Source organism: Wyeomyia smithii, chromosome 1, assembly GCF_029784165.1.
Source record: "Wyeomyia smithii strain HCP4-BCI-WySm-NY-G18 chromosome 1, ASM2978416v1, whole genome shotgun sequence".
NCBI classification, from domain to species: Eukaryota; Metazoa; Arthropoda; class Insecta; order Diptera; family Culicidae; genus Wyeomyia; species Wyeomyia smithii.
Genome location: NC_073694.1, coordinates 6,432,792 through 6,444,797, shown reverse-complemented (window position 1 = coordinate 6,444,797; position 12,006 = coordinate 6,432,792). Strand labels below are relative to the sequence as shown.

The following is a 12,006-nucleotide window of genomic DNA, read 5'->3' as shown; positions in this document are numbered from 1 at the left end:
TGAGGCAATGCATGCACTGAGTGACACTACGATTCGGTCCTCGGTACGCTTTTCATTGTACGATGTTGATGATATGAACGGCTTGCAACCTTTAGCAAAATAAACTAAATACAAATCTCGGTACTTTTTTTCCTGGTTCCTACGGTTCATCCTTGTGAGCTGAAACTGGGCATTGATTCCGATGGCTTGTATTACCCTCTTGCGTTTGTCTAGAGGGACTAATTCTACCACCAACGATGATACACTCTTCACTACTATCGAAAAGACAAACACGTGCTCGCTCAACGAAAAATCACACACAAGTGATGATTGAGCTATTGATGTCATGAGCAGTGTTGCCACATGTTCAGATTTATCTGGAGAGGTACAGATTTTTGCGTTTTTTTCTGGTACAGATTACAGATTTTTGTCAAACGGTACAGATGAGTACAGATTTTTTAAAACGTCGTTAATTGTGACTTTTATATCTTCTCTTCTCAGATTTGTCCAATTATCGTCCGGGGATTAATGCAGGTATAGAGAACTAATCTTTTGCAGGAAGATACTCTGCATTATGAATAATCATCAGGCAAGAAACTTACGCTCTAGAACATCATTTACACCCTGACAATAATATTTGGAACCTTACGGTAATAGAGCCGATACCCTATATAAATTCCGTTACTCTGAAGCTTATTGATAATATTTTCTCCGTCTCTGAGGTGTGGAGTAATCATTATCAATTTAACTCGTTTCTTCTAATTTTTTTATACTCAGTTTATCTCTAAACCAAAAAAAAAAAAAAAAAAAACAAAAAAAAATGCAAAGCGATGACATGTGATTTTTCTCATTAGAATGTTTGAGGAAAAATAACTGGTGTCTGATTACTAAAACTCAGGCTGATATTTACAACACTACGTGAAACATGCAAAATCGTGACTTTTTGTGCTGAATTTGCCTCAATTCAAAACTCGAAGCTGTCATAGATTCAGGACAATTTTTTTCTCACTAAAATGTTACACAATTTTTTTATAAGAAATGTATGATGATTTTATTCTTCTATTTAATCTAGTATAGTTCCTTTGGAAAGAAGGTATTTCAACCTCTATACGTACTACGTTTTATGGAATTTTTTTACCACCTTTTTCCTTCACCAACAGTTATGAATAAAACTAAGTTGGAATTGTACCTGACTGGATTACTGTTTTAAAGAATTTTGAAGAAAGTTTCGGAACCCGTTCTCGATTGGAACTCGAGAAGTTGACATGATAGAGACCAAATTTTTCGCTAAAATGAACAATGTGTTTAAAACAAGACTTTTATGATAAATTTAACTTCTATACTCACCTATAACCTCGTAGCCATTCGAAATTATCCACGATACTCCAAGTCGTGAAGCCGAACACATTGCACTTGTCGATCAGAATCGCGTCCAACAGTTGCGTCAAGTGGCTTCGGTAGAAATCTATCCGTTCGTGATCCTCCAGCTGACCATCGTCGGAATACCCATTTTCGGTGATTAAAACCGGTGGATTGTTGTACTCCTTTTTGAACCAATTGAGTACTCCACGTAAACCCTTTGGCACCACATAAAGCCAGCTCGATTTGGCCCGTTTCCAAGAGCGATCCACACTGTACAACACTCCGGTATCTTTTTCCACTGACGGTGGACTGCTTTCGTTGTAATCTCTTTTGTCCAGTTCTACTAGCCGACTGCTGTAGTAATTGTAACCCAAAAAGTCGGCGGACCCTCGAATAAACTGCTTTATTTCGTCGGACATTTCCGGAAGGCGTGACATGGTACGATTCTCCCGAAGGCTGTGATCTGCAATTTCCTGAACCATGAGCGGCGGATAGCCTCCGGCTCCGCTGAATAGAGGATGGGCGAACCAACCTAACTGAAAACATGATTTTCGGTAAGTAATAATAGAATAATACACTAAATCTTACCTACCTGATATTGCAGGGCACGATCAACCACATCCGGTCCAGTTTTAGAATTAGCCGGATAGAAGAAACGTCCACTCAGAGTGATTCCCACGCTTCCTGCCTGTTCCTTACGATACTTCTCGTCGTAGAGATGGAAAACAGTAGCGTGGCTGAGAAGAACATGATGGGCGCAGAGATATTCACCGACACCGGGGGCGTGTACCAGAGGACCCTCGGTACCGCTGCCGTATCCCGTTACGCAGAAATCCCACGGTTCATTGTGGGTAATCCACACCTTGACGCGATCTCCAAAGTAGCGAAACAGAGTGTCGGCGTAAATTTTAAAGTACTGGACGAACAATGGAGACGCGAGGCCACCCAGGTTTTGCACGTACTGTGGCACATCGTAGTGAAGCATGGTCACCACTGGTGTAATGTTTGCCTCTAGCAGGGAATTGATCAGATTATTGTAGTATTGGATTCCAGCCAGTCGTAGTGATGACAGGTCTCCCTCCGGAAGAATTCTTGACCATGAGATGGAGAAACGATAGAAAGAGAACTGAAAGGTGAATTAAAACAATTAGGTTAAATGACTATAATTACTAGCAGAATTTTACTTACGCCCACTTCTTCTAGTGCAGCGATATCTTCCCGGAATCGATGGTACGAATCGGCAGCTACGTCTCCATTTGCTCTGTCTACTACCAGCTCCGGATGCTGGTGGGTAAGAGTATCCCATACCGAGGCACCTTTTCCGTCCTCATTCCAGCCACCCTCGATTTGGTAAGCGGCGGTTGCCGCTCCAAACGCAAAATATGATGGAAATTTACGGACGTCAACCCCATCACCGATGGGTGCCGCCGGTACCGCAACTAACCGTGGAGTGTTGTGCGTTCCTTGAACAACGTAGGAGGGCAAAAAAATGCCCACTAACAACCAGTAACCGATGATCGTCAATTTCATTGCCTAGTGCGCAACTCCGACTGTGCAATCGGAACTGAGAAGTGCTGATTGGACTGACCACAACACAGACGTCTTTATTGGCGATAGGACGCCGATGCAATCAAGACTGAATACCTACATAATGCCGGTTCGTGAGTGATGGACGACTAAACAAACAACTGATATGCTGCTGCAATTTTATGATGACGACGGACGATGTTTGCGTGGCTGTATGATTTGTTGTATGCTTCGAGGTTGAGTGAAGGCGTTGTTTGAGTGAAGACGTCTATGTGCTTGTAAGTCATACTTCTTTTATTAGCTTTATTTTGGATTATAGTCCAGTATGAGTTTAATTTGACAATAATATACCCACCACCATTCAAATGATTCGAAAGACAAAGCTTGAAAATAATACGATGAACTATACTGGTAATAACTGACAAAAATGATAGCTTAGTTGAAATAATTTATCAAAGATTAGGAACAAAATTCAGTATTCAGAAAGAGCGATATGCATTCACTTAAAAACGATCAATTTATCAAAATCGTTCCGGTATGACCAATCTTGCTGGAGTAAGGTTTCGGGAGGGTATTTAACTGAGGGCTTGAGATTTTGACCTTAATAAAGTATCGGAAGTGTGGCTTTGACTGTATCCGTGGTCGTCGAATTAGGGTTACCGTCCCAGTTCAGTTAGTTTTTCAAAGTGCTAATCGACTATCACCACGCTGAGCACTGTTTCCAAAGCTGCAAAAACGTGATCAAAGTTATTTTGACCTAAAAAAAAATTGATTTTAGAGCCGTGGTGCCTCAGCAATTTTGATCCATTAATCATTCTCCATTTTATAAAAGTTGCAATTTTGTGATTAATCCATCAAACAGCGAGAAGCGAATTTTACTTTTTTTATTTTTGCATATAAAAATTCACTTTGTTCGGCAACGTTGTAGCATATTTCATAAGAAACAACTTTGTCAAAGACACCATACTTCTTTACGGACCATCATGCAATTCTCGCAATCTACATCAGTCTCGTCAAGACAAAACTGGATTTCGCGAGTGTGGTTTGGCGACTTGAATTAGTTCAGCGTAAATTCGTAATATTCGCTTTTAGGCACTACCAGAATAGGAAATCTTCACTGTCTAATAGATCTTGAAACGATAAAAACAGACATAAGATCGCAGATAATATTATGGTGTTCTTCTGCAACAACATGTACTCAGTGGACGGATTGAAAGTACTTCCTTATTAGACCGACTTAATTTCAACGAAAGCCCGGTTTCTCTTCGTCGTCGGAGAACGAAGAACTACACTCAACACGAACCCACCAGCAGATTTTTGAACGAGTTCAATGAACTGCAGGACGAAATCTCTATAAACATGACTCCAGAAGTTTAGTTCAGACTCCAGGAGGGATTCGAAGAAGACTAAAATTATATTTAAGAAATCAACAATATACTTAAACGCAAGCACGTATTGTATTGTATATAGATTTGAGAGAGGGGTCTCGGGCTGACAGCCTATGTCCAAATAAACAGTTATAATTATCTGCCTATTTAAATGAATTTTTTTTTTTCAATATAACGTCGGTTTCTTGCAACACTGGCCCAACTCAAAAATCATAGTTTCAAGAAAAAAAAATATATTTCGATTTTCTAGAAAACTTTGAAATTTAAGATTACCAATCCTCATTTAACTCTTCTAGGTCTATTATGCACAAATTATGAGCACGTTGTCCAAGTTAAAACCTTATTTTTACTAACTTTAGGTAGAAATTCCGATTTGTGCACTTCTACTCATAACTCTGGATTTTTTGGGGATTTTGAAGCGGGGTTTCGTGGGATGAAACTTCACTAGGTTTCGCATCGTTTGCCACCAAAAACTCAAAAATGCAAAATTTTGAGTTGTGCCAGTGTTGCACGAAGCCGACGATAACATTAAGTAGTGATTTTATACAATTTCCAATGTTCTACAATGTTGTTTGCTATCATGAAACAAACGATTTTTTCAAAAAAAGTTTATTGTTATCTCTCATATTTATTTGGTTATTGACGATTTCTATCGAAACAATACATTAATTTACTAACCCCGCTGATCACAGGGTCTCTTGATACTGAGCTTTTCCGGTATACAGACAGTAGAGTAAAAAGTAAGTTACAAAGCTGCTGGTGTACTACCATCGAGGAGGAGTGTGGGAGTTAACGACAACCAGTAAACACAGCACCTATGGAAACTCACAGTTATTTAGTATCACCATACCAACATGTATAAATAGTCTCTAATAAAGAATAAGTGGTCAGATTGATTCATGGTCGTTCGAGGAGTAGAGTTGTCTTTTTGTTCCCGTGTTTTGTTTTGTTTATCGTGAATATCGCGTTCACATATCTCCGCGTTCGTTTGTTTCTACATCTACTTAGTTTCGCGTTGGACCTGACACAGTGTAACGACCAAGCGCAAAAGGCGCTCTGGTGGGTCAAAGCCCAGCCCTAAGCGCCTTAACGACAGGATATCGTTGAATGATCCTCAGCCTGACAAGAAAATCCTGCGTTAGTCCAATAAGCGCGACCTGAGTGCATCTACATCCGTACGATCCGTTCCTGCCTCAATTGCACTGAGCGATATAGACGATGCCGTGGATTCGGTTAGTGATTCTCAAGGAAATATTGCTCCACCCGCTACTAAAGTTAAACTACCACCGATCATGGTTCAAAAATTTGCCCCTGGAAAAGCTGATGAAAGCCCTCAAGGCTCTTGGCATCGCTGCGGAATATAAAATATGCCGATTTGCTCTCAAAGTCGTAGTAAACACAAAAATCGAATTTACTAAAACAACAGCGTACCTACAAGATGGAAAAGTGCCAAAGTTATTCTCATCCTTAAGCCTGAAAAGACCCCACATCGCCTGCTAGCTACGGGCCCATTAGTCTGCTTTCATCTCTAAGCAAGGTATTTGAGAGGTTCCTACTGGACCGCCTGTTAGTAGTCATCGAGGACAGTAACATTCTTCTTCCTGAGCAATTTGGCTTCAGGAAGGGCCACTCAACAATTCATCAGCTGCTTAGAGTGAAACAAATCATTAACAGAAACAAAGAAGTATCCAAGTCCACAGTCATGGCGCTACTAAATGTCGAAAAGGCCTTCGACAACGTCTGGAATGAAGGTCTAGTGTATAAATTGTGCAACTCCGGCGTTCCTGACTACCTCACAAAAGTAATACAGAACTGTCTTCATCAAAGGTCCTTTCGAGTCTCACTAAATGGTGAACTGTCTACAGTTTCTTGTATCCCAGCTGGCGTACCTCAAGGCAGTCTACTCGGCCCCATTTTGTACAATATATATACCTCGGACATTCCGGTTCTTCCAGTGCAGCGTTGCCTGAAAATTTACGTAGACTACATGACCACATGGAAAATCCGTATAAATCACCAAAAAACTCAAGCCATTAATTTTAAGCACTGGCAAACCTGCAGGCTGAACCCACCCGAAAATTGTAAACTAATATTGGCCGGCTCGAAAACCGAATGGACCTCTGAGGCAATTTATCTGGGCCTTTTGTTAGACACGAAACTACTTTTTCGACAACATGTCGAGAGAACCCTGAACAAATGCTTGATGCTGATTAATTATCTATACTGCCTATTGAACCGCCGTTCTTCAGTATCCAGACCTAACAAGCTGGCAATTTACAAGCAAATCATCTGCCCTGTTATGGATTACGCATCTCTAATCTGGGGCTCCTGCGCTGCATCCCACCTGCTGAAGTTACAAACCTTCCAGAACAAAACTCTGCGAATGATATTGGACCTTCCGTTTGATACCAGAACCTCATCGGTTCATGCAACTGCTGGCTTGGACCTGCTTTCCGAGAGCTTTCGTAAAATGAATGTGAAACTTTTACAGAAATGTACAACTTCTGATTCGGATCTAATCCGACAACTTTCTTAGATTTAAAAAATGTAAATAGTAGGTTAGGTTGTATGTATATTTAAATTGAATCAAATTCCGATACAACCGGCAACATGTGTATTACAACTAATAAGAATGTAGGTTTAAAATTTCCAAAATGTAAGAATGTAAAGAGAAAAAAGTTGAAGAGTATATCTGTATCACTTAAATTCATTGTATTGACAAAAACTGTTTCAAGAAATCAAAATAAAGATAAACTTTAACTAAACTAAACTAATAAGTCGTCAGTCTATCGTTAACCATTGTAGAAACCACAAGTGTTTCATTTAAACGATCTACGACAATTCAAGAATAAGTTGAAAACATTCTGAAATCAGCTGATCGCAACTGTCTCGTGGATTGCCTTATATCGATTTATGAAAAAAAAAAACTTCAGCCCTTTTCAAATGCAAGTAAATTTTTTAAAACAAATGTAAATTTGCTGCCAGCGAAATCCTTCATAGTAACTCCTGAAATTTTTAACGTAGGACTACGTCTTACCGCATTATATTGAGATACATTCTGCGGAAACTAAAACCAAGGTGTAACGTTGGAATGAAAGATTTCAAACGGTAACACTGATGTAACCACAGGATGGATCACAGTAATCAATATGTCGTTGAACTGATCAAATGATGGACATTTTTGAGATTCTTCAGTTATCGTTATCACTTCATTGTTAAACAGTGAAAATTTCATAAAAGTTTCAAGGTCGAATTTTCACGAATAACGTACCAATCCCATGCGAGCACGCCTGGCACAGACTTCATGAGTAGACACCAACTGCCTGCTGTGATATCCTGTATAGCAGTGACAAAAATTTTTTGACAGAATCTCCCCGTCCCAAAAGGTCAACTAACGTTTGCTTCTATGACCCTAGATTATTTTGATGTCTTAAAGGTGAAGCTTTTCCGGAAAGTTCGTAACCACCTCCACTATCAGACAGTTTTACGTTCTGTTGTAAGAATGTTATTAAAACTGATGTCTTGAAGGAAAACATGCCAATATGAATAGAGCGCTGTCTGTCAAGCCAAGCCAAGCCAAGTGAAGACTACATTGCCGCTGTCGACGCACAGTGAGGCGTGTTGGGTTAATGCGTAGGTATCGTTTTGCGATCTGGAACATAATCGAATTGCCGTTTGGATTGTCATCTTCTTCTTTTTGTTTCGTATAGTAGCAAATATCAGAATTTAATATGATTATTCGGGTGCCGAAAAATACTTTGCGCCGCCGGGGACAACAAAATTCTGTACGTGCCAGTAGAGGCAGATAGTAGAGTATATAAATTCGGTGCATTGCACAGATAAAATACTTTGTTTAGTTTTGAACTCCTCACTCTGTTTTTCTTAGAATTATTAAAATAACTAAATATAGAGGTAATTAAATGAGCTGTACTGATGATTATATTTTGCTAGCTAAATGAATTTAGTTCAATATGATATTCCTATTTGCATCCCGCGGTGGCGGTATAGAGGAAAACCAAATTGATTTCATCTTGATATTGAAGTTCCTTTCCATAACCTTACTTGTAATTGAACAACATTATGCGAACATTAATTGCCGAGGCTAATCTTCGTTGTTTTTTGGTATCTTGAAACTGATTCATTTTTTTCTGATTCTGTTTACTGATAAACTGTTTAAATTGACTTGAATTGAGAGTTGACATATTTATAAAATTCTATATGTTTAATAATGAAAGGTATTCATCAATATTGAAGAGATTTTTTTCCAAAATAGAGTGCTGCAAATAATAATATTAACACAAACCCCGTTCGATTTTGAAAACACGCCAGACTTTTTTTGTTGCCAAAATCGAACCATGCCAAAAATAAACGGTTCTCTTTTCATGACTTTTTTTTTTCTTTTTAAACGGCCAAAGATGACATTCACAGTAGATATGGCCACCAATGAACTAGTTTTAGTTCCAAGTCGTTTGAGGTGTCGCTTGATGAAATTAGGCTGACGACGTAGATACTGATATTGCCATCAGAGTAATTAAAGGCTGCTTTGATCATGGTCATTATATTACCAGAACCTGTTCCGGTCATTTCTCAGGAACCGTTTAACGATTCCATCCGTTTTGGCAGCATAAAGGACCAAAATACCTTTTTTTTGGAGGATGTTGAGCTTGAATTGGTTTAAAAATATCAAGAAAACTAGAAAAATGTTATTAAACATAACCGCTCGTTTTTGGCACATGTGTGCCCAAATTGAACCATGCCAAAAGTAAAACGAGCTGATATCAAACAGAGCTTCAAAAGGAAATATAAATCTATTGTAGTCCTACGTCAACTATGCGGTCGTGTCTTGGATACCACCTTCCGACCTTTTTCCAGCTGTTGAAGTTTTAAAAATTACAAGCATTTTGTGAGCTATGAAACTTTTCTGAATATTGAAGAGTTAAAATGTTATTAGATTTTCAGAGCTCGTCAATCTTTTTGATTTTTTTTTTTTATGTTTGGTTAGTTTGGTTGAGTTATAAACTGTTAACATTTTTAGCTCTTTTAAGTTTCAAGCTTTTTTGAGCTTTGGGTTTTCTGAGCTGCCATAGTTTTTGGAATTATGAAGTTTTATTGAGTCTTTTTGGGCGTTTGATATATTTTGAGATCTTCAAAGATAGAGGTTTTTTTGAGTCGTTTTGAACTTAATTGAGCTTCGAGCTTCTGAGCCTTTTGGCTTTTTGGTTTTTCTTTATTCAAAGATTTTCAGAGTTTTAGAATCCTCCTGATCCTCGCTCTTAGAGTTTTTTAGGCTTTTTAGCTGCTAAGCTTTTGTTGGGTGTTGAAGTTACGTTTTTTAGAGCTTTCAAGTTATTTTCTACTTGTCACTCCGAAAGCGATAGTCTTAAAATTAAATAATGTCGCTTTGAAGCGAGAAAATTTAAGTTCAGATCGCACGGCAAGAGACCATAAAATACGATCGAGTTGATTAAGGGCATGTTATATCTACACAAAACCTCTAGAATGTGAAAAACGGTCTGACGCGTAGTGTGTATTTTAAGAGCCTTGTTTAGTTTGGACCTTAGGATAAGCCACTTCTACGTAAAGGGACCAAATCAAAGTACACCAGATTCTTTTTTTACGCGATTTGCCGGGAAAATCGACTTGACCATCTTATTCATTGCCTGCAGCTTCGAGATCAGTGTCGACACTACCGCTTCCTGACATGTATGTCCATGTTCTCCAGATACTTTTTCACTGTTTTACCGCACGCACCAACTTCCCGGCCAAGTACACGCGATTTAGCCACTATTCCCTCGGTCTTCCTCTTCAGCATTCTTTGAAGCTTCTTGTCGCTCAGGGTCGTTGGCTGTCTGGAACCGGGCTTTCTTCCGATGCTCTGATTGTTGTTCAATAGTTGCAAGATGTTGTAGATGCCGGAACGGGCATACCCGGCGTCCACAATGTGCCGCACGATGTCCTTTTTTGATGCGGCGGGGTACCGTTCTTTTTCGCCATCACAGTTAGAGTTTGACTGATAGAGCTGTCATTTTTTTTTGCTAACTCATGGGTTACTATGATTGATGATGCATGAGTAGTTACGATTAAAGGTAAACTCATGAAAATCGGCAATTTTTGTCAATTTTTTACCGCAAACGTTAGTGTCATGAAATCATCAAAAAGTCCGTTCAAAATCGTTATAAAGCTATCAAAACGTAATAGAAAAAGTAAAATATTCGAAAAGTCCACAAAAAGCTGCTTATCATCAAAAGTAATTAAAAAAATATTGAAATGTTGTAGGAAAGTCGAAAAATATGGAAAATCGCCAATCGAACAATCATGTCCTAATCGCTACTACTCAATCGTAACCGCAGTTGAGCGTTCTTGATCTTACATTCTGGTAGTACACAGACAAAAAGCGAGCCGGAGCTTTTTCTGCCGCAACGGACAACGGTTGAGTGCTGGAAACAATCAAAATTACGGCGGGCGTATCATGGTTCGAAGTTAATACGTACTTGCCTGCATTGACGGTTTTGGAGACACCTTCTCCGTTGTCGAGCACAGGGCTGGGATGGCTGTAGGTCGCTGGCAGGTATAACTCGACTGTACCGAGGAGATTAGAGTCTTCCCCGGAATGACTGATTCCAAATGGTGTGTAGACGGCGTGAAGCCGATATTGATGTTGGAGGCAGTTGGGGCACAATCATTGAAAAGTGGATAACTACAACGGTAGCGAGTGTTAGGTACATAAACATCTGAGAAATTATGATACTTGCCTGGTATAGTGAGCTGGAAGACCCAGTACCGACCCCAAACATAGGTCCGGAACGGCTGCTGACTGCGGTCAAGGGCTTCCAAAATACTAGTACGAGTGCGTTCCGAAGGATTCAGCTCAGTCCCATCATGAGAGTTACTGGAGTCGATACGTAAGAGTAAGAGTGCTGATATTCCTGTGTATCGGAACAAGTTTAATAAAAACGAGATCGTTGTCGATCTCGAGGCTTTCAATATGGATGAAATTTACTCCGCGGTGACATTCGGTCGAATCCTAGATATATACTGCCAGAATCTTTCATCGGTATTATTGGTAGCTTGCTGACGAGTCCGTTTACTACCAACAGTGTAGTTGTGGCACAATACCTTGTAACCAACTTGCTTGCAATTAGAGATACAAGTCTTCCAAACGGCAGTGGTTCAGAAAGTTAAAAGCCAGCATTCCAGCATGAAGATGATGGGTTTTCGCGTTTCTTTTTTTTGCTTTGATGAGGGATTCGGACGTTCCCTGAATAGCTTTCTGAACTGCTTTAGATGCTGGAAACTCCACTTGACGGTTTAAACATGTCCGGCGGGACCCTCGATCATCGCTGGGTCGCTTCTCATATTGATCATCCGGTGGTCTTCCTACATCAGTGCATTTAGTGGGAAATCATTACTGTCCTAGATTTTTGCCAATAACATGGTGCGCTCCTCCACATTGTTCTCTGATTTTTAGTCGCAGACGAACATTAAGCATTACGAACTCGTCGCACATTTTATTCACCCGGAACCTTGATGACGGCAAAAGTACAGTGACTTTTCTTGATGGTGAACTTTTTCGTGCCGAATGTAATAGGAGTTTTGTTCTACCTGTAGTACTCGTTTGTCGCCAGTCGACGAAGAAGTAATCGCAGTTTTGCTTCAGCGTCTTTCGTAGAAAGATCCTCGTATCTGGGCTCGTATTTACCACCAGTTGAAAAAAAGGCAATATTTTTAATGCAAACGTTATCTAGAAAAA

General features: G+C 39.6%; 1 protein-coding gene across 2 annotated transcripts; it reads right to left on the bottom strand.

Moving 5' to 3' along the window:
• Positions 1-1,002: 1,002 nt before the first annotated feature.
• Positions 1,003-10,950, bottom strand: LOC129732930 (myrosinase 1-like). 2 transcript variants are annotated; one of them, XM_055694407.1, is made up of 5 exons: positions 10,748-10,950; positions 2,530-10,693; positions 1,934-2,467; positions 1,327-1,877; positions 1,003-1,266 (listed from the first exon to the last, which is right to left on the bottom strand). In XM_055694407.1, exons 2-5 carry the CDS (start codon positions 2,869-2,871, stop codon positions 1,152-1,154), a joined length of 1,542 nt encoding a protein of 513 aa, XP_055550382.1. In that variant the 5' UTR covers positions 2,872-10,693; positions 10,748-10,950; the 3' UTR covers positions 1,003-1,151. The 2 variants fall into 2 exon arrangements, with proteins under 2 accessions (XP_055550382.1, XP_055550374.1); XM_055694399.1 differs by having other exon boundaries at positions 2,530-10,950.
• Positions 10,951-12,006: the final 1,056 nt, after the last annotated feature.